The sequence below is a fragment of the Chrysemys picta genome, chromosome 18, assembly GCF_011386835.1.
Source record: "Chrysemys picta bellii isolate R12L10 chromosome 18, ASM1138683v2, whole genome shotgun sequence".
Taxonomy (NCBI): domain Eukaryota; kingdom Metazoa; phylum Chordata; order Testudines; family Emydidae; genus Chrysemys; species Chrysemys picta.
In genome coordinates, this window is record NC_088808.1 from 2908785 (window position 1) to 2930984 (window position 22200).

General features: G+C 47.8%; 1 protein-coding gene across 5 annotated transcripts in view; it reads left to right on the forward strand.

The window, feature by feature from the left end:
- TRAF2 (TNF receptor associated factor 2) overlaps positions 1-22200 on the forward strand; it is a 52641-nt gene that overhangs the window by 12801 nt on the left and 17640 nt on the right. For 3 of the 5 annotated variants that reach the window (XM_065572289.1, XM_065572288.1, XM_008173812.4), the window contains exons 2-5: positions 1366-1586; positions 3617-3695; positions 5803-5901; positions 19660-19821. In XM_065572289.1, the coding sequence (XP_065428361.1) occupies positions 1399-1586; positions 3617-3695; positions 5803-5901; positions 19660-19821 (528 nt within the window). In that variant the 5' untranslated portion in view covers positions 1366-1398. Of the gene's footprint in view, positions 1-504; positions 591-1365; positions 1587-3616; positions 3696-5802; positions 5902-19659; positions 19822-22200 lie in introns of those variants that run through there. The other 2 variants (XM_065572290.1, XM_024110384.3) reach the window with 2 other exon arrangements.

A 22200-nucleotide genomic window follows, 5' to 3' on the forward strand; every position in this document is an offset into this window, starting at 1 on the left:
AAGTTAGATCGACTTAGCTATGTTGTTCAGGGCTGAAAAAGTTTACACCCTGAGGGCTGTAGTTAGGTTGACCTATTCCCCAGTATAGACATGACTGTGTTACCAGAAGAATTCTTCTATCAGTCTAGCTACCACCTCTCATTAACTACATCAGTTCAAAACCCCCTTCCGTCGGTGTAGGAAGCATCTACGCTACACCACTACAGCGCTATACCTGTGTCGGTGTAGTGGCTGTAGTGTAAATATGGCCTCAGAATACATCAGATTTAAATGCTAAATGCTTGGAACTCAGTCTAACCTCGGCTTGTTTGGCTGTTTTGATACAAAGATAACATACATGGAGTTAACGCACCTTCCAGTCTAGTCTGTACATGGCAGCATTGGGAGGGAGGTTTTCTGAATGGCGTACACAGTAAAAATAAATCATCATACTGCCTTTTATTCCCAGAATATTACTCCTTTCGTTAGATTATACCATTTTTGCCTCTTCATTTTACAGACCTTCAAAGAAACCTGGAACCCTCAGACACCTGATTACGTTTGTAAATCTTGGCTCTTGGCTGTTCAAACAGGTTCTCTCTGTGACACAAGTGAGCCACTAGCCTTATATAGAATCACAGTGTATTTTGACAACTGACCAAAATGGAAGTATGTGACGCTGGATCATGTCTGTGTCACTTGATGTGTAGGAAGTTTTCAGTAGGCTGTTTGTTTACTCTCTTGATCAGTTTGACATTAGGCAAGTTTTCTCCTCTTGGGTCTCTCTTGTTTTGGACTGGAGGCAGCAATTTGTCCAAAGTTTATTTTTCCATAATTAAGGTGGGTAGGGGAACTATGCAAGAATACCCCACCCCATTTCCATGTTTCAGATTTAACTTTAGAGCCCGTGCCCCTGGCAAGTGCCAGAACAAGGAGTAATGGTCTCAAGTTGCAGTAGGGGAAGGTTTAGGTTGGATATTAGGAAACACTGTTTCACTAGGAGGGTGGTGAAGCACTGGGATGGGTTACCTAGTGAGTTGGTGGAATCTCCTTCCTTAGAGGTTTTTAAGGTCAGGCTTGACAAAGCCCTGGCTGGGATGATTTAGTTGGGATTGGTCCTGCTTTGAGCAGGGGGTTGGACTAGATGACCTCCTGAGGTCCCTTCCAACCCTGATATTCTATGATTCTATTCTATGATTTAAGACCAAATCTGCCCAGGTGGCTGTTTCGGTGTGTATAATACACTGCAAACCTGTGTTTAGGAATAACAAGCTTAGCTATAGCGGTGGCTTCCAGGTGATAAATGCAGTTAAGGTAGTGAAAGGTGAACCTTGTCCAACTGAGAACAAGATAATCAAATGGGACAAAACATTTTTCTTTTTTCAGGCTCTTGAGGCACATCTGGGGTTTTGGGTTCACATGGCAGCAGCAAACTCGACTCCACCTGGTTCTTTGGATTTAAACCAGCCTGGATTTTCAAAGGAGATACTGGGGACTAAATTGGAGGGCAAATACCTCTGTTCTGAGTGCAAGAATATTCTGAGGAGGCCATTTCAAGCTCAGTGTGGACACCGCTATTGTTCTTACTGCCTGAAGAAACTTATAAGGTAATTTATCCCTCTCCGATCTGAAACAAAATGATTAGAAGCAAAGGAAAGCAAAAAAGGAAATACAGCCTTATTTTCAGTGGGTTGTGAGCGAGGGCCACATTTTATGTCTGTCTCTTAATTTCAGCACCTGGTTCTCTTAGAGCAGTGGTCTCAAACCTTTTTACGCACAAGATCACTTTTTGAATTTAAGATCAACCCAGGATCTACCCCGCCCCGCTCACACCATTCCCCCTCGCTCTGTCGCTCGCTTTCCCCCACCCTCACTCTCTTTCACCGGGCTGGGGCAGGGGATTGAGGCGCGGGAAGGGGTGTAGGCTCTGGGAGGGAGTTTGGGTGCAGGGGACACATGGTCAAACTGCACCTAATCTCAGTGTCATTTGTGGTTTATAGATCCAAAATCCTTCAGGGATTGTCACAAATCAGTGTAACATTCTCAACTGTGGGGTGTGCATTGGCTGAGCCTCAGGCAGGAGGTTGGGGTGCAGGAGTGAGGGGTGCAAACTCCGGGAGGGAGTTTGGGTGCAGGAAGGGGTTCCAGGCTGGGGCAGGGGGTTGGAGTGCAGGAGGGGGTGAAGGCTCTGGGGGGGGAGTTTGGTGAAGGATGGAGCTCCAAGCTGGCGCAGAGTGTTGGGGTGCAGGAGAGGGTGAGGGGTGTGGGCTCTGGGAGGGAGTTTGGTTCAGGAGAGGGCTCCGGGCTGGGGCAGGGGGTTGGGGTGTGGGAGGGGGTGCAAAGGTGTAGGCTCCGGCCAGAAGGCGCTTACCAAAGGTGGCTCCTGGCTGGCGGCACAGCAGGGCTAAGGCAGGCTGCCTGCCTGCCGTGGCCCCATGCTGCTCCCGGAAGCTGCTGGCACGTCTCTGTGGCCCTGGTTCCCGGCCAATGGGAGTTGTAGGGGCACTGCTGGGGGTGGGGGCAGCGCATGGAGCTGCTTCCCCCCTCCCCCCCACAGGGGCCACAGGGATGTGCTAGCAGCCAGCCGCTTCTGGGAGCGGCGTGGGGCCAGGGCAGGCAGGCAGCCTGCCTGAGCCCTGCTGCACCGCCTGACTTTTAGTGACCTTGAAATCGCAATCAACTGGCAGAGGCTCCAGGATTGACCAGCTGATCACGATCAATGGGTTGGTGACTTCTGCCCTAGAGAGTATGTCTACACAGCATTTTGCCATTCTCGGGAAGGAGCCTCCCAGCCTGGGTCAACCAAGTCGGGCTAGCAAGGCTTGCACTAGTGCTCTAAAAACTGTGTAGACAGCTCTTTTAAGTTGCAGCTCAGGCTGGAGCTTGGGCTCTGAAGCTGCTCTCTCCAGGCTTCAGAGCTTGAGCTTCAGTCCCAGCCGTAACTTCAAAGCACTGTCTACACAGCTCTTTTTAGAGCGCTAGCACAAGCCCCGCTAACCCAAGTCTGTTGATCGGGCTGGAAGGCTCCTTCCCATGGCTCCAAAGTGCTATGTAGACATACCCGGAGTTTCCTGAGTTTGTTGTGTTCTTCAGGTGGTATGGTCAAGCTGAAACCCAGGAGATTATTGGGTGTGACAAAGACCAGGTGGTCCATCTAGGTTGGTCCACTCTTTTTAAGTACTGTTGTAAGTGACTATCTGGGCCGTATAAAGAATTTGCTCCTTGGAGGTCCCCGCTTGGCAATAATGCCACATGTGCGAAATGTAAAAATACATTTTATGCTCGCAAAAGAAGTTTCAATTGACCTTCTTAATTTCTCTGTCTTTACTTTTAAGGGTTTGGGGGAATGTTAAATATAAGAACAGCTAATCATGAGACGAAGAAAACGAGAATAAAGATCAGTACAAGGAAGAAACTAAAATAGAGTAGAAATGTATATCCATTAAAAGGATCAATCAATTAATGCAAAATGTTTGTTAGTAAAGGGTTCCATTTGCTGTTTTAAAAATATGCTTGTGTAAATAAACCACCTTTGGCTCTGAAGGATCTCTTGAGAAGCCTCTATTGTCACTGAATCACAAATTCAGCATGAATCTTTTTACTTTGTGGCTGATTTTTTTTCCCCCACCCCCATTAGCTCTGGGCCTCAGAAGTGTGCAGCCTGTATTCAGGAAGGAATATATGAAGAAGGAGTTTCTATTTTAGAAACAAATTCGGTAAGTAAGACCTCTCCAAAGTAGAAAACATTGAAGTCATTCATAAACATTTCCTGTTTTTGTTTAGAGTGAGAGGTCAGAGACTGGTACCTAAGAATGATGGAATCCATTATCTAACAGGTGTGAATTCAGTATCCTAAGTGTAATGATTAGTGCTGCAATTGATTTCCCCAACTTCTAAAATTCAGGACACCTTACAACACAGTTTACTTGTTTAAACTCTGCAATAAAGATTTGTCATAGATGCTGTCACACAGTCTGGAGTGGCTCACGACCACGAGTGCCTACCTCAGGGCAAACTACCAAAAACAGGGTACTTACCCCATACTGGTGGTATGTTCTATAATTAGATTTCACCAACCTAGTAAGAAATGTGAACTCCACTAACAGTCTTACTATGGAGTCATACACAGTCCCCTTGGGCTCTCCAGTCTATCTTGCCACCCAGGCAAGCTAGACTTAGGGCTGGTCCCCACTTAGTCCGGACTTCGGACTAAGGTATGCAAATTCAGCTACGTTAATAACGTAGCTGAATTCGAAGTACCTTAGTCCGGACTTACCGGGGTCCAGACGCGGCCGGAAGTCTCCCCCCGTCGACGCTGCGTACTCCTCTCGGAGAGCTGGAGTACCGGCGCCGATTGTGGGCACTTCCGGGATCGATCCGGGATCGATTTATCGCGTCTTAACCAGACGCGATAAATCGATCACAGAACATCGATTGCGTGCCTCCGGACCAGCCGGTAAGTGAAGACTAGCCCTTAGTGATAAATGGTCACTTACTTCAGAAATCACAAAATACTCAGGTTGCGACCAGTCACTTACCACAGATCAATTTGTATCTTAGATCTCACACCAAAGACAACTCCTGTAGCCAATCCTGTACTAAACTAACTACAGGTTTATTAATTAGGAAAAAGAAATAAGAGTTATTTACAGGTTAAAGCAAGCAAGCATATACACACAAATGAGTTACCATCTATGGTACCTAAAGGTGACAGAGATGTAATCTGTCAATTCAAAATGTCATTCAGGAGAGGCCAAGGGGTAACCCCTGAGGATGTCTGCCTAAGGCTATGTACATACTACAGCTTAGATCAGTATACGTTCTGGTGAATAAGCCACCCCCCTGAGCAACATAAGTTACAACCTAAGCGCTGGTGTGGACAGCGCTATGCAGGCGGGAGAGCTTCTCCCACCAACACAGCTACTGCCGCTTGCAGAGGCTGGAGTAATTAAGTTGACAGGAGAGTTCTCCCGTCGGCTTAGAGCATCTGCATTAGCAGCGGCACAGCTGCACCGATGTAAGCTCGGTGGTGTAGCCAAAGAAATGAATTGTGACCCTCTTACCTTTTACATGTAGGGCCTGTCTACATTACCACGTATGTCAGCAAAACTTATGTCGCTCAGGGGTATGAAAAAAAACATCCTCCTGAGCGACATAAGTTTCATGGCATCTGTGTCCCCGGGAGAGCTTCTCCGCGGACATAACTGCTGCCATTCGTGGAGGTGGTTTTATTATGCCGACGGGAGAGCTCTCGCCATTGGTACAGCTGTGCCGCTGTAAGCTCACTAGTGTAGACACGGCCTTGAGACAAGCTCCTTTGTGATAGGGTTGTTTACCAATCCTATGCATTGTGATGTTCCTTAATGGCCCGTGTAATCTTGATAGGCCTTTTTAATGGGTGGGGGGCATGATTCCTCTGTCTGGATTCCCAAATTCAGAGCAAACATTTTCAAAAATTTGAAGCGAAACTTACGTATTTCCTTATAGCCTGGAATACAGACATTACCTGTGAGATTAATACATGCAGCAATTTACAAGCATTTCATAGAGGCTAATCAATAAATACATTCTTATAATACTAATACCTGTTTTGAACAACACTAACATACAGGTGAGCTGGTTTGGTTTCCAGCTATGCGTTCTTAGCTAATTCCTACGGCCTTGGCTGGACCTGGTTTACCAGAGTCACAGATGCATCTCTAAGAGTATTGTGGGACAACAAGTTTGGGAAGACTGTTTCTTAGCAGTGGCGTGTGAAGAATCTGGAGACTAGATCAAAGCTGCAATCCCAGAGTAACTTGTCTTTGCTTTTTCCCATTTGAGGCTTTCCCAGATAATGCAGCTCGTCGGGAGGTGGAAAGTCTGCCGGCTGTCTGTATTAATGATGGCTGCCCATGGACAGGGACAATTAAAGAATATGAGGTAAAGACTAGAGTTTCTCCATGTGTCTCTTCATTGTGCTTTCTCCTTCCTTTTGCATGTGAGTGGTGATGGACAAGGCACTGGGAATTAAATGAGTTCCTGCTGGCATTAGCCTTCAGCATCTGAGCTTTCAGCTGCACTAACTCAATCCTAGATAAGCTCTGGCCTCCTGGGACTTTCAGAGCTTTCCAGTCTAACCTAGGTGGTTGTGTATCCTAGTGAGGGTGTACACTGACTGGAGAAGTTTTCAAATACTTTGTATGATCCCTCAAACCAACCACTTTTTCCTTCTATGACCTCCAAGACACCTTATCCCAGAATATTTCTTTCTGCATCAGCCCAAAATAACTCCTCAAAATACTATAATCATAGAAATATCGGGCTAGAAGGGATCTCCAGTGGCCATCTAGTTGAGCCATCTGTGCTGAGGCTGGCCCAAGTAAACCTAGACAATCCCTGCCAGGTGTTTGTCCCAGCTGTTCTTAAAAACCTTCAATGCTAGGGATTCCACAATCTCCCTTGGAAGTTTATTCCCAGAGTTTAACGCTCCTTAGAGTTAGCAAGTTTTTCCTAATATCTAATCTAAATCTCCCTTGCTTCAAACCATGCTGATTCCTTCTAGTCCTACCCTTGGTGGACACGGAGAACAATGGATCACTGTCCTCTTTATAACAGACCTTAACATATTTGGAAACTGTTATCAGGTCCCCCCTCGGTCTCCATTTCCCAAGACTAAATATACCCAGTTTTTGAACCTTTCCTCAGAGGGCAGGTTTTCTAAACTGTTTATCATTTGTGTTGCTGTCTGGATTCTCTCCAATTTGTTTCTGCCATATATTATGGCCAAAATAAGCATTTACCTTCAGACCTGAATAAATGGATTTGTTTTGGGGATGTTGGAGTGGATATAGTTCTTGTCCTGCCCACTGCTCTTTTGCATTCGGGGCCTATAGTAATTGAGAAGGGGAGGCCATCGCCCAACACACAGGAGACCTGGTCAAGAGGTCCATAAAGTCATGGATTCAGTGGATATGCCCCCAAATAACCTCTTCCATCAGCTTGCTGGACAAAATGGCCTCTGCACTCCCTCTTTCCCTTAGCATCAGAACCTCACCAGTTCTGTGTTCAACGCCATTTGCGAGTTTTCATGGCCCAGTGAATGGGACCATTAGCACACATACATACATGTGGTACCGATCTCATTGGAAAGATACATTCCCATTGAAAATTTCATGAATGGCACATTTCCCAGCACTCTGCAGTGAATAGAGTCTGCTGCAGTAATTTGCATTGTAAGGATTTATTTGCAGTCAGATGAGTTAGAAACACTTATATATAAAAGAAAACTTGGTCTGCTGGGAAATTTTTACAACCCTCTGGAAACACTGGAATCATAGAATCATAGACTCATAGAATATCAGAGTTGGAAGGGACCTCAAGAGGTCATCTAGTCCAACCCCCTGCTCAAAGCAGGACCAATTCCCAGCTAAATCATCCCAGCCAGGGCTTTGTCAAGCTGGGCCTTAAAAACCTCCAAGGAAGGAGACTCCACCACCTCCCTAGGTAACGCATTCCAGTGTTTCACCACCCTCCTAGTGAAATAGTTTTTCCTGATATCCAACCTGGACCTCCCCCACTGCAACTTGAGACCATTGCTTCTTGTTCTGTCGTCTGCCACCACTGAGAACAGCCGAGCTCCATCCTCTTTGGAACCCCCCTTCAGGTAGTTGAAGGCTGCTATCAAATCCCCCCTCATTCTTCTCTTCTGGAGACTAAACAATCCCAGTTCCCTCAGCCTCTCCTCATAAGTCATGTGCTCCAGACCCCTAATCATTTTTGTTGCCCTCCGCTGGACTCTTTCCAATTTTTCCACATCCTTCTTGTAGTGTGGGGACCAAAACTGGACACAGTATTCCAGATGAGGCCTCACCAATGTCGAATAAAGGGGAACGATCACGTCCCTCGATCTGCTGGCAATGCCCCTACTTATACAGCCGAAAATGCCGTTAGCCTTCTTGGCAACAAGAGCACACTGTTGACTCATATCCAGCTTCTCGTCCACTGTGACCCCTAGGTCCTTTTCTGCAGAACTGCTACCTAGCCATTCGGTCCCTAGTCTGTAGCAGTGCATGGGATTCTTCCGTCCTAAGTGCAGGACTCTGCACTTGTCCTTGTTGAACCTCATCAGGTTTTTTTCGGCCCAATCCTCTAATTTGTCTAGGTCCCTCTGTATCCGATCCCTACCCTCTAGTGTATCTACCACACCTCCTAGTTTAGTGTCATCTGCAAACTTGCTGAGAGTGCAGTCCACACCATCCTCCAGATCATTAATAAAGATATTAAACAAAACCAGCCACAGGACCGACCCTTGGGGCACTCCGCTTGAAACTGGCTGCCAACTAGACATGGAGCCATTGATCACTACCCGTTGAGCCCGACGATCTAGCCAGCTTTCTATCCACCTTACAGTCCATTCATCCAGCCCATACTTCTTTAACTTGGCGGCAAGAATACTGTGGGAGACCGTATCAAAAGCTTTGCTAAAGCTTTGCATAGCCCAGACCGTGAGAACCACTGAGTGAAGGGACTGAGATAAGAGCAGTTGGTGACTCCTGAGGAGTTGGGGTGAGGAAGTGATGTTTTATTCCTGACAAAGCATTTAAGATCAATCTGTGTAGTGTGACATCTTGATTCTATTAGCAATGCCATTATGAGGAGGCAGGAATGTTTACTTCTGATTTTTGTCTCAGTCCTCTGGTTCGCCTTTTGAGGCCACTAGTAGAGAACTTTATCTGCACTTTGGGCTCTAATTAGCCAATACTTTAATACTTCTAGGCTTGGATTTCAGCCTAGAAATGTAGTGGAAGTTGGGTGCTGAGCTCCCTTAGACTGCTTTGAAAATCTCACCCCTAGATCCGTGAGTGTCATGGTGTATTTATGCAATTGACTGAAATAAATGTTAAATTCAAGATCTAACCCTAGTGCTTGTTGGTAGTGTTTCTAATTTATAGGGAGGAGATTAGAGATGGCAGCTTCAGGATACCAGTGTGTTTACTGAGGATTCAGATTAGCATTGTTGATGCCTGTAGATTGCTGGGTTTTGAGTTCAGTTCTGTGCTGTATGACTGGCAGCTGGTAGCATGAAGTTTTGTGCCCCAATTTAACATGTGGGGCCAAATTCAACTGTGGCATAAGTGAGCCCAGCTCATTTAAGGCAAATGGAGCTATGCCTGGCAGCAAGATCTTCAGCCCCCTCACTTTAAACAGCTACTGACTAGTTTGGAAATATGTTTGAGAGACTGCGCACTTTAATTCCATTGGATTTCCAACAAAGGGCATGAGGGCAGTTCCTACAGGGCCAAAGAAGTGTCCTCTGTAGCCATATGTCCGTATGATCTTGTAAGATTTCACAAGTTAGACAGGGTTGGACTTGGTCAGTACTTGGACAAGAGACCTCCAAGGAAAAGGCGCCACACGCCATGTTGTTGGTGATTCATGAGATAGCATTTTTCCTCGTCAGTCAGTGCTGTACCAAAACCTAGCATGATAAGGAGCATTTGCTGTTGGAAGTAACTTCTTTTGGATAAGACATTAAATTAAAGAGCTGACCTCTGGTAGCCATTTAAAAATCGTATAGCATTCTTGGAAGATTAGGGGTATTAGCCTAGGTATCCTGGTTAAATTCCAATTTGGGTAATTACGTTCTACCTTCTTAATTCCTTCTTGAATGTGAAGAGGGATACAGAATTCTCCTGTCCCAAACTATTCTGTAGTATTGCTGTGGACTGTAGATAACTACCCAACTTCACCCCAGAGGTGTCTGCGTTCCAGTAGTGAGAGAAGCTATTCCTGGGGAAGGAGGAGGGAGAGCACTTTGGGATCCTTCTAAATGGAATGTGCTGTATGCATGTGAGATTAGTTGACAAGCACTAGCCTTCTCCTTTACTCTGCTCTTAACAATCCGAAATCACTGAAGATTATTTTGCTAAAATAAAGTCAAGTCCATCTGAGGCAGTCCAGTGGAAGCATCTTGGGCAGCTCTGAGCCCGGAACTCTATTCCGAGGGACAAGCAATACTCTTGAGGGAACTCTGCACCAAAAAATTAAATTATCTGCCAAAAAAATAAAATTTTTGTGCACCATATTTTAAAATTCTTCAACATTCTGAAAATTTTATTTGTCAATACATAAATGTGGAGGCTCCAGCATGGCAGTGGGGAGCACAGGTCACTGGCTGCATGCAGGGTGATCTCCCACCTCCAGCACTCTGCTCTCCCTCCCCCCGGACAGGAACTCAGCAGTGAGGCTGCACCCGACCCTGGCACAGCACAAGGGCCAAGCCTGCCTCAGAAACAACCTGGGCTCTGCACCGGGCACACCAGGTGTTGGTGGGCAGGCAGGCTCAGCCTAGCAGGAGCCAAGTGTAGAGGGGCTTAGTGTGGGGGATCCAGGTGTGGGGAAGAGGGTTCTGTGCGGGGCAGTCTGGGTGTTGGTGGCTCAGTGTGGGATCTGAATGTACAGGGGCTTGTTGGGGGGTACCAGGTGCAGGGGCAATGGGACTCTGCAGGGGGGTCCAGGTGCAAGGGAGGAGGGGCTCGTCAGGGTGAGGGTCTGGGTATAGCTGGTTGGGGCTCAGTGGGGTGGGCCACATGCAGGGGCGGTGGGGCTCATTGGGGTGGGGGTTTGATGGGCCTGCTTAACAGGGGAGCCCCAACTTCAGCTGCTGCCAAGGGGATGCCGCATGCCGGGCTCCTGCTTCCCCATCCTCTTCTCTTCCTATCACCCTGCCCCACCCCCTCCCTATCTCATCCCCCTTCGTTCCCCACTGCTTCTTTCCCACACCCCAGCCCCTTTTCCCTGCCCCACCACGGACACTCACTATTGTACAGAAAACAGGATGTCTCCCAGCACACAGAAGGCGAGCACAACCCGCACTAGGACTCAGGAGGCGGCAACCAGCTGCAAAATCAGCTGAACCAAGTGGCACCCTCTTTCAGCCAGGCAGCTCTGTGCTCGCAAAAACGGGGGCGGGGGAGCAGTGGCATGTGACTCCATGTGCCTCCCCTCGGTTTGGGGGGCAATGCCTCCTCAAACTACACCCATGGGCATCCCCTGCCCCTCCCACCCCCACCTGGCTTCCCTTGGCTTCTCCATCACTTTCTGCAAGGAAGCAAAGAAATCCGCAGGTGGATATGTTTTCTGCGTGGCGCAGAATTCCCCCAGGAGTAAAGCAAGGATTGTGGGCATGGTAGTAGTGACCGTTGTGTCTGTAGGGAGCTGGACCCGGATTATGGCAGCTGTACTAGTTGATTTATCTGATACCTCATATCTCTTCCCCATTGTGGCAAGGTGTTGGATTGAGTGTTACTGAGAGTGAAGGGAAGTGCCCAATAAATATGTCAAAGCTGGGTCTAACCAGCATACTACATACCTGTGTACGTTTCTGGCTAGGACCGATAAAGTCATTAGGTGAGCAAGGGTTGCAGAAGGGTGCTGTGGTGTGTCAGCTCTTCTGTATAGCGTGCCTAAAGCCGTGCTGTGTCATCTGAAAGCAGCAATGTGTGTTGCTGCCTTCAGCAGCAGCAACACTCCCATCATGGAAAGCCCCTTGCTGTGCTATTTCAGACCGACCATGGAAAGTACCTAAAAGATAATTCACTGTTTATTCATTTTAAAAGCTTGCAGCCACTGGTATCAAGAGAAACTCATTTGGCAACCCTAGGAGACTGTGTCACTGGCATTTTAGTAATTTCACAGGGGTGGGAGAGGAAGAGGACCAGCTTCTGCAGCTGAAAATTTTCAGCCCTTCACCCTTAAAGTCCTTCCTCAGCTCTCCAAGTTTTGTTTTCTGTTTAAGCTACCAAAGGTCACGTCTCAAATGCAGCATATTTTTAAAACTGCGTGTGTGGGCAAAGTTCATGCTGTCTCTTTCAACTCTTCCTATTGTGAAAAATATTAAAATATTCAGCACTGTCACAAGAGATCTGAATTTTTAAATACAGTTTTCTTCTTACTGTGTTTTGAATACGCTGGTAAATGCTTGGAACATGTGAACACTGTGCCTCAGAAGAGATTTTTTCTTTTGTGCATTAAAAGCTGTTTCCACATGAAAGCTCACGGATCATTATATGTGTATATATAGAAAGTGTGCTATGGTAGAGAGTTTTTAACAACAGGTGCTTTGCAAAAAGGAGAAAAAAATCACAGATGAGAGATGCAAAGATTGTGAAGTTAGGCAGTTGGAACATGAGAAATAACTAAGAAAATATATTCTTGTGACTTCCAGGTGCTCAGATATGATGGTGATGGGAGCCAAATATGTCCCTAGAATAGGTACAGACAGACTCCTAAGGATCATCTAAGTCCCCAACTCTTCACACAGCAATAAAATGGCACTTTAAAAATACATGAAATGTCACTTCTCTCCCACCTTGCAACAGAGTGATGAGGGAAGTGAATGTCCTTCAGCTACAGAGAGAGTCTCTTAATCATCAGCAGGATTTTAAAATAAGTTGACAGGGACATAAGGGCTTGATTGAATTTAAACTCCTGCTTGGGGAATACAGGGTCATTTGAAGGCTAGGGACACCTGAATGGAGCGTCAGGATCTATCCTTCTAATCCTGAGAGCAATATTTAAATAGACAAAATGAGAGGTTGGATTAGTCTGCCAGGTAATTCTGTGGCTGGCTGGTCTGTTTTCAGATAAAATAAAGGCCAGGAGGGAGAAGCCAGTAAATTGGTCTAAAAGAGACTCAATCTTCCTTGTCAGTTGAGTTCAGCTAATAAGTATAGATGAGCTTTCTTGTCTGTTGGGATCATACCCTGTCCTGGTCCAGATTCAGATTGTTGTTTTGTTAACACCCTGGACTTCGCATTACTAGCAGTTTTGTAGGCCTGGAGCCTTTTGCCAGAGCTCAGCTGAACCTGTGGAAGAGAATAAAAAATCCAGTTGAATATCTGGGTGGGTGGCGAAGACTCCCCCTCCAGAATTTAATTCAATCGGTAGAGGGGAAGATAACATCCCATCCCTACCCCACGGGGTTCAGGCTTCAGGATTACTTCTGAGATGATTTAGTTACTGGGATGATTTAGTTGGGGATTGGTCCTGCTTTGAGCAGGGGGTTGGACTAGATGACCTCCTGAGGTCCCTTTCAACCCGGATATTCTATGATTTTATTATTCTTGAAGTTTTGTGGCTGGACAGAGTGGTCTTGCTGCTAGAGATATTTCAGTGCTGTTGGTGGAGTCTTAGTTTAATTAGGGTTACCATATTTCAACACTGAAATAAGAGGACACTCCACGGGGCCCCGGCCGCCCCTTCCCTGCTCCCTTCCAACTCCTTCCCCCAAAGTCCCTGCCCCAACTCTGCCCCCTGGGCTTCGGCCCCTGCTGCACTGGAGAGCGGCAGGAGCCGGGAAAGTTGGATCCCGGGAGGAGGCCGCTGCGCGCGCGGATGCCACCGCTGCCGCCTCTGTGCCCCGGCAGATTGGTAGAGTTGTTAGTTTTGTGGCAGCCACTCGCACTCGGGGTCCCCCGAGCGTCTTTTGCCCGAGTGCTGCCGGCTTCACGGTTTGCCGCGCAGCGCTCGGGCAAAAGATGCTCGGGGGACCCCGAGTGCGAGTGGCTGCCGCAAAACTAACTCCTTCCCCGATCTGCAGGGGCACAGAGGTGGCGGGCGGCATCTGAGCGCACAGCCGCCTCCTCCCCGGGCTCCGGCTGCTGCTGCGCTGGGGAAGTTGCTTTGGCCCCGGCACACGGTGGAGAGCAGCGGGAGCCGGGAAAGTTGGAGCCTGGGGAGGAGACAGCTGCGTGCTCGGATGCCGCCCGCTGCCTCTGTGCCCTGGCAGATCAGCAGATCGCGGGAGTTTTAAGTTTTGCTGCAGCCACTTGCACTCGGGGTCCCCTTACTATGCCTCCCTATTTTCCCGGACATGTTCGGCTTTTTGGAAATTCCTCCCGGACGGGGATTTGAGGACCAAAAAGCCGGACATGTCCGGGAAAATCCGGACGTATGGTAACCCTAGTTTAATGGTCTTTACTTGGAATGTAAAGTTCAGACCTGCTGGCCCTTGGAATTGCTTCAACTTTTTTTTTCCTTCTTGGAAATTTAATAGTGAAGGTTCTGCAGCACTGTCTGTGTTTGCTATAGTAAGATATTGCATCTAAAGCTTTCTGGTTGGAGTGCTCTGTGATGCTGGGCAGGACCCCAGGGTTCTGTCTTTGAAATTAGGAAGAAACTTCTGTTGTATTTCCCTGTTGGAAGCTTCTGGTTCCAAGCTGGTTTATAGCATTGGGGCACCATTTTCAGCCAGTTCATAGTTGTATGCAGGGGAGTCAAATCCCACTGTCCTGAGTGGAAATGTTTGTTGCAGCGCCCTGTGCTTGTAGTGAGAGATGGCTCGAGGAAGTCCTATTTTGGAGAGAAGGTCTAGTGATTCTAGAGCTGCGGTTGAAATCCACAGACTTGAAAACTGGCCTCCCTTAAAGTCCTAGAGGTAAAGGTTGGATAGCTGATTGCCTAGATGTAGATTGGGGTGGGCAAACTTTTTGGCCTGAGGGCCACATCGGGGTGCGAAACTGTATGGAGGGCCGGGTAGGGAAGGCTGTGCCCCCCAAACAGCCTGGCCCCTGCCCCCTATCCGCCCCCCCCACTTCCCGCCCTCTGACTGCCTCCCTCGCAACCCCCCAGCCATCCAACCCCAACCCCCCCGCTTCTTGTCCCCTGACCGGCACCTCCCGGGACCCCCGCCCCAACCACCCCCCGGGACCCCCCCCCATCCAACTCCCCCCCCCCGCTCCCTGTCCCCTGCCTGCCCCAACCCCTATCGACACCCCCACCCCCTGACTGGCCCCCCAGGACCCCCCCCATCCAACCCCGCCCCCCCGCTCCCTGTCCCCTGCCTGCCCCAACCCCTATCGACACCTCCGCCCCCTGACAGGCCCCCCAGGACCCCCCCCCATCCAACCCCCCCCCTGCTCCCTGTCCCCTGCCTGCCCCAACCCCTATCAACACCCCCGCCCCCTGACAGGCCCCCCAGGACCCCACCCCCTATCCAATCCCCCCTGTTCCCCATCCCCTGCCCCCCCGAACCTCTGCTCCATCCAACTGCTCCCTGTCCCCTGACTGCCCCCTAGGACCTCCTGCCCCATATCCAACCCCCTGGCCCCCTTACCATGCCACTCAGAGCAGCATGTCTGGAGCTGCGCCACCCAGCCGGAGCCAGACACACTGCCACGCTGCCCTGCATGAGCGTGCAACTGCGTGGCTGCGGAGGAGGGGGGACTGCAGGGGAGGGGCCGGGGGCTAGGTGCCCAGGCAGGAGCTCAGGGGCCGGGCAGGACGGTCCCGTGGGCTGGATGTGGCCTGCGGGCCGTAGTTTGCCCACCTCTGATGTAGATTGTTTCCTGTCCAACCTGCTGTGTGGGAGGTAAGCTACAGGGAGTGCCAGAAAATGTGCGTGGGAGGGGATTGGAAAGCCCCATCTGAAAGGGTCTGATATGTCAGTGTTTACGTCTCAAAACAACTCAGTGATATTGTGGTGGCTTTGCTAATTAATGCTTCTAGCATCTGGCTCTCTGAAGATGTAAATCTGTAATTCAGTATCTTGGACGTTCAGATCAGTCATATGTCCCTTCTAAAGCAAGACCTTCTCCCTCCCTCTCCCCCCCCCCCCAACCTTAGTTTGAGAACAGTGCTGTTTAAGTTTTCAGGCAACGTTTAACAGTTGGGAATTGAAATTTTTGGACTTTCAGAGACTTTCTTCAGAGAAATGCCAAGGCTGTTATCTCACACTTTTGTGTAAAAACTGATGAAATTTAATTGGTGCTTTTGGTTCATGTTTAAGAAACTCAAAAGATCGAGATCTAAAGTAAACCCTATTTGGGGAAAACCTGGTTTGGTGCGGATTTTCCAATGTGTAAAGGGCACCAGTCCTGACTATGTTTGCATTTTCTTCCCTCACACATTTCTTTTCCTGAAAGCCTCCTCCATCCTCAGACTAAAGTAAGAACAAAATTAATATTTAATGTCCAAACTTCTATACTTTTGGGACATAGATTTGGCTGATTCACCTTGCCCACATCCTTCCCTAAAATCTGGAAGAGAGGTAGGAGCTGTGTCCTGTCAGGGCTGGCCAGCTATGGTCCACAGAATTCTAATTTATGGCTTGTTGGTGACCTCATCTTTCTTATGGAGGTCAGACCAATAGAGATGAAAAGTTCCAGCATGAAATGCTCCAATTCGATTCAAGTGATTGAGCAGCTTCAATCAAGATGAAGCATTGCATGCTGGGACCTGGAGTATCCTCTGTGTTTAAAAGAGGAGGGTTGCTCCTTTATTCAAAGCAGGCAGGGCTGTTGGACTTTCAGCAAGTTGACCATGTACTTCTCAGAGTTGCAGTATTTGGGTGCTTTTAAGCTGTACCGTTTTGTTGATGGAGATAACCATTAAATACTGAGCTAAAACCAGAAAGTGACAGTGTGAGAAATCTCGGTGCTGTCAGAAGAATCTTGGGACCGGAGTGTCCTCATTAGCAACAAAGGAGAGACTGAGATGGTGGTCTCCAAAGAACTGTGATCTGTAGCTGTTAAATGTAACCACAGTGATGGTCTGCAGAGCAGATACCTTTAGACCAGTAGTTCCCAATTATAGAATCATAGAATATCAAGGTTGGAAGGGACCTCAGGAGGTCATCTAGTCCAACCCCCTGCTTAAAGCAGGACCAACCCCAACTAAATCATCCCAGCCAGGGCTTTGTCAAGCCTGACCTTAAAAACCTCTAAGGATGGAGATTCCACCACCTCCCTAGGTAACCCATTCCAGTGCTTCACCACACTCCTAGTGAAAAAGTTTTTCCTAATATCTAACTTAAACCTCCCCCACTGCAACTTGAGACCATTACTCCTTGTTCTCTCATCTGGTACCACTGAGAACAGTCTAGATCCATCCTCTTTGGAACCCCCTTTCAGGTAGTTGAAAGCAGCTATCCAATCCCCCCTCATTCTTCTCTTCTGCAGACTAAACAATCTCCTCATAAGTCATGTGCTCCAGCCCCCTAATCATTTTTGTTGCCCTCCGCTGAACTCTTTCCAATTTTTCCACATCCTTCTTGTAGTGTGGGATCTGCTGGCAATGCCCCTACTTATACAGCCCAAAATGCCATTAGCCTTCTTGGCAACAAGGGCACACTGTTGACTCATATCCAGCTTCTCGTCCATTGTAATCCCTGGGTCCTTTTCTGCAGAACTGCTTCCTAGCCATTCTGTCCCTAGTCTGTAGCAGTGCATGGGATTCTTCCATCCTAAGTGCAGGATTCTGCACTTGGCCTTGTTGAACCTCATCAGGTTTCTTTTGGCCCAATCCTTTAATTTGTCAATATCTTTGGTTGGAGTTCCCTCAGGTGATGGATGGGTGCTATCTATTATGTCCTGTATCTAGGGCCTTGTGTACTCTGTGGCTTTGATTCCCAATTTCCTTAGCAAGGTTAATTTAATCTTTTGCCATGAAATGAAATTCACTGTATGTGAAGCCAATGCGTAGGCTCCAGCTGGTACGGAATGCGGCTGCCTGCCTTCTCCATTTAGGCCACTGCGTGCACATCAGGCCCCTGCTCAAGTCCCTTCACTGGCTCCTAGTCAGCTTCAGTTTAAGGTTTTGGTCCTGAGCTTCAAAGCAATTTATGGATCAAACTCTAGCTAGTTCAAGACCATGTTTTGGTATATGAACCACTGCAACAGCTGCGTTCCTCTGGGACAATGCAACTGACAAAACCCAGGACAAAGGACATGAGAGCTAGGAGCAAAGCATTCTCTGTCGAGGGGATCCTAGTTTTGAACGAACTTCCAGTGGAGATTAGGCAAATCCAGAGTCTGACGGGCTTTGGGAAATGCTGCAAAACCCATCCTCTTCAAAAAGGCCTTTTCTGTGTGAGAACGACACTAAAGTGCTTATACTCCTTTGTGCCCAATAAACCCGAACCAACCTAAAAGCCCCCTATACCAAAAGTCAATCTAAAACTAAATTAATAAATCTTAAAAAATTAAAACCCAAACCCTCCCCAATCAGAGTGTATACCTTGAAAAGGGAGAGCCAGAGACTTCAAGAAATCCACTATGGACTTTGCTGTTGCTATGGATGTTACATGGAAGGCATTCAGATCCTTCAGTGATAGGTGGAGACCCATTTCCATCCCCCTACCACACGCAGCCAAAGCTCACAGTTGAAAACGCGACATAAAATTAATCTCCGATTCTTTTTGACAGTGATTCGTTCTGAGGCTGGTTTATTCGTCATGCCCTCCAAATGGCTTGGCCCACAGTCACCTTCGCCTAAGTGCCCCAGGGAAGGGAGAGCTTGTTGCTGGTATCAGCTGCTGTGCTGTTGTTCTCTAGGTAGCCTCATTCACCAGCTGACACATCTGGCTGCAAGCTGGGTTCCAGCTCGCCAACCGCCTGCTGCCAGGCTCCATGGAGTATGCACTGTAACCCAGTTAATACCCACTTGTGAGGAAAGTGGGAGAGGCAGCCACAGCAAGGAGAGAGACAGGAAACAAAAGAGCAGGCATCTGGCTGTTGCAGAGTGGCAAATTCCGTGGCAAAAATGCTGTATTTATTTATTTTTTGGCATCTTGGGAAAAATGCCACATTCCAGAGCCAGAGAATCTGGGAGTCGCTGGAGCCCTGATTATGATAAATGAGGCCAGTCCCACCTCGTAGAGCTGTTGTTTCTGCCTCTCTGCAAACTAAGGCAGACATCTGTCTGCAGATTATACTGGGCACCTCTTCAAGATTTTTCTCCACAATTATATGGACTAGAAACTTTTTAAATGAAAGCTGGGATTCTGGAGCACAGTTCTGCCACAGGGGTGAATATACAGAATATCTCTTGCAATTGCTCTGTTCATTTTCTTTCCTCTTTTATTGCTCTCTCTCTTTCCCTCCCACGGTGGCTTGTGCTCCTGATGGCTTTCCCCACTCTCTCCAGAAGGCCACATGGTCTCTAGGGTGGGGAGGAGGCTCCATGAGGCTGGGCCACATGTAATCTCATGGCTGAGCTGAGGGCCATGGGAGCAAAGAAGAGAAGCTTGGACCATCAGGCTGCTGGCAGAGCCTGCAGCTTTTTGTATGCAAGCTGTTCCTGTGGACAGCTGCAGTAGGGCACTCCAGGGGCAGCATGGTATGGCCTTCAAGGAGCAACCTGCAGCCGGGGGAGAACATTTGCAGTAGTGGTGGGGGTTATGCAGACTACTCCACCCCAGTACTCTGCTGTGTCCAATGTGCCTCTGGCAGCCCCCCTCCCCAATCTGGATACCACTCGGATAAGACACTAAGGCTTTGTCTACACTAGAATCTGAATGACAAAAATTTTGTCATTCAGGGATGTGAAAAAAACACACACTCCCCGAACAACAAAAGTTTTGCCGACGAAAAGTGCCGGTGTGAACAGCGCTTTGTCGGCAAGAGAGCTCGCCTGCCGACAAAGCTATTGCCGCTCGTTGGGCAGCTCTCTCCTGCTGACATACAACAGCTACACTGCACGGCTGTCGGCACAGATGTGTCGCTAAAAGGCGTGTAGTGTAGACACAGCCTTAGTGAAAATAGAATTAAGTTGTTGGTTTCCCTTGCCCTCTTTGTGCAGGCCCAGAAGAGCCTTTCATCCTGAGATCCATTAGGAAATGGGCTTTACGCATCTCAAAGCATCTGCATCTGTGGGTTTTTTGTACGGTTGTATTGAAATGTGCTGCTCTTGTTGTCACAGAGCTGCCATGAAGGGGACTGCCCGTTCATGCTGATTGAGTGCCTGGCATGTAAGGGAATGATCAAACTGAATGAAAAGGAGCGCCATTCAGAGCGGGAATGCCCCGAGAGAAGCCTCAACTGCAAATACTGCAAATCGCTTTTCTACTTTCCTGACATTAAGGTATGAGCGTCACAGCATAAGCACACTGCAGGTATCCTTACAGCGAGACCCACCTAGACATGCACACTGAGTACTCTCCATTGGGGTAGATCATTGTATTAGCACTTCTTGAGAGAAGCAAGGATCTGTCTAGTCTGAAATTTATGGTCCTGTTTTAACTAGCTGCTAGGGTAAATCACAATCAATTGTGTCCTGAACAAATGTTCATTGAGTGTCTAGATTGGCACTTCCAAGGGTCTTAGTTATCCTGAGTGACTTGACAATCAGTTAAGCTAAAAGAAGACCACAAACTCCAGTGTAGAGATCCTCAAAGTGGCTTGTACAATGGAGCAATCACTGGGCTGTTTCACTGTCACTTTTAGGGAAAGGAAGTTATTTGCAAACTAATGAATACTTCAGGCTTTACTTGAGTGAGAGGAGCTAGGTGTTGCTTTGCAAGATGCTAACTTTACCCAGTGTTGTCATTGTACTGTTGGTGCTGTTGCATTCTTAGCGTCTGATATGAAACCAAAATGTGTGCCGTTTTGCCACTGACTGGTGGGAATCCGATAGCTGCAAGATCAGCCCCTTAGTGTTTAAGCAAGACTAAAGCCTTTCCACTTCCCCTGTTCTCTTGGGTTTTCCCAATCTGCTTGCAGGACGATAATGTAATGGGAAAGGAGACTTTGTTGTTATACAGCCCACTCTGAGAGTAATGGCAAGCTGCCTAAAAGTGATGGAGATGAAACCTTGAACATTCAAGGGGGGAGGGCTAGCTCAGTGGTTTGAGCATTGGCCTGCTAAACCCAGGGTTGTGAGTTTAATCCTTGAGGGGGCCATTTAGGGGTCTGGGAATTGGTTCTGCTTTGAGCAGGGGGTTGGACTAGATGACCTCCTAATGCCCCTTCCAACCCTGGAATTCTGTGATTCTAAGTTAAAAAGACAGATTTGCCCTTGTGGCAGCAGAGCTTGCCAGCTGGCAGGGCCTGTAAATGCCATGATTGCTCTATCCCTGTGGGGTTAGATTGTAATGCATCATTCTTGAATGTCCTCCCCCTGCCTCTTTGGCCCAAGGGTGGGGCGGTTTCCTGTTATAGGAAGTAAAAAAAATAGCTTTGCTTTGGACAGCTTTCCATGGTACCTGTGCTGCGAGCGGAGAAGGATACGGTGCAGGGAAAACCAGTGGAGAATCCAGAAAAGTATTTAAAATATTTGTTTGGATTTTTTTTGAAATGTGCCTGTTAAAGTTAATCTTTGTAGATGTCTTAAAGAGACACTGCACAGCGCAGTGCAGTTTCATTTACAGCGTAACAGCAGATTTGTGCTCAGTCAGTACTTCCCTTCCTGCCGGCATGAACAGAGTGTATCTCTCAGATAGAGTCTATCTGCTGGTGCTACTTCGAACATAAATGTTCTTTCCTTCATGGAAGATAAATGCTGTGCAGCAGTCTTAGGCTACGTCCTCACTACGGGGGTGGGTGGGTGTTGATTTAAGATGCGCAAATTCAGCTACGCAAATAGCGTAGCTGAATTCGACGTATCGGAGCCGACTTACCCCGCTCTGAAGACGGCAGCAAATCAACCTCCGCGGCGCCCCGTCGATGGCGCTTACTCCCACCTCCCCTGGTGGAGTACAAGCATCGATTCAGGGATCGAATGTCGCGTCCCGACGAGACGCGATAATTCAATCCTCGAGAGATCGATTTCTACCCGCCAATTCAGGCAGGTAGTGTAGACGTAGCCTTAGACTGGCTGGGGGCTGGGTGGGGATTGAATGAGAGGCCTTGGAGGGGAGAGGAGGTAGAAATGAGACTTGTTTGTAAATGGCAGACTACAGCCTCACCCCATCAGATCTTCTATTGTATATGCTCTCCCTTTTGAAATAGTTGCTTTTGAGGTCAAACCTTCTTCCCTTTACTGAAGTGAAGTGGGGCTACTACCAGGATTTTATGGGATAAGGAAGGGAATGAAGAAATTGTCTGGAGCCCTCTTAGGATAGGAGCAATTGCTGGGTGGGGAGGGAATCAACCCCTCTGTTGTGAGTGGGTTGAAATCACCTCCCCCCCAACTTTTACAGAATTCCATTAATCCTTGGTATTGACATACACAGTTAACCCAGCCTGTCAGCAGACTGTAGCATTCGCATCTCCAGAGACATTGCAGCAGCTCTCTTGGATCAAATACTGTTCTTTTAACCCAGGGGTCGGCAACCTTTCAGAAGTGCTGTGCCGAGTCTTCATTTATTCACTCTAATTTAAGGTTTCGCGTGCCAGTAATACAATTTAACAGAATGTCTCTTTCTATAAGTCTATAATACATAACTAAACTATTGTTGTATGTGAAGTAAATAAGGTTCTTAAAATATTTAAGAAGCTTCATTTAAAATTAAATTAAAATGCA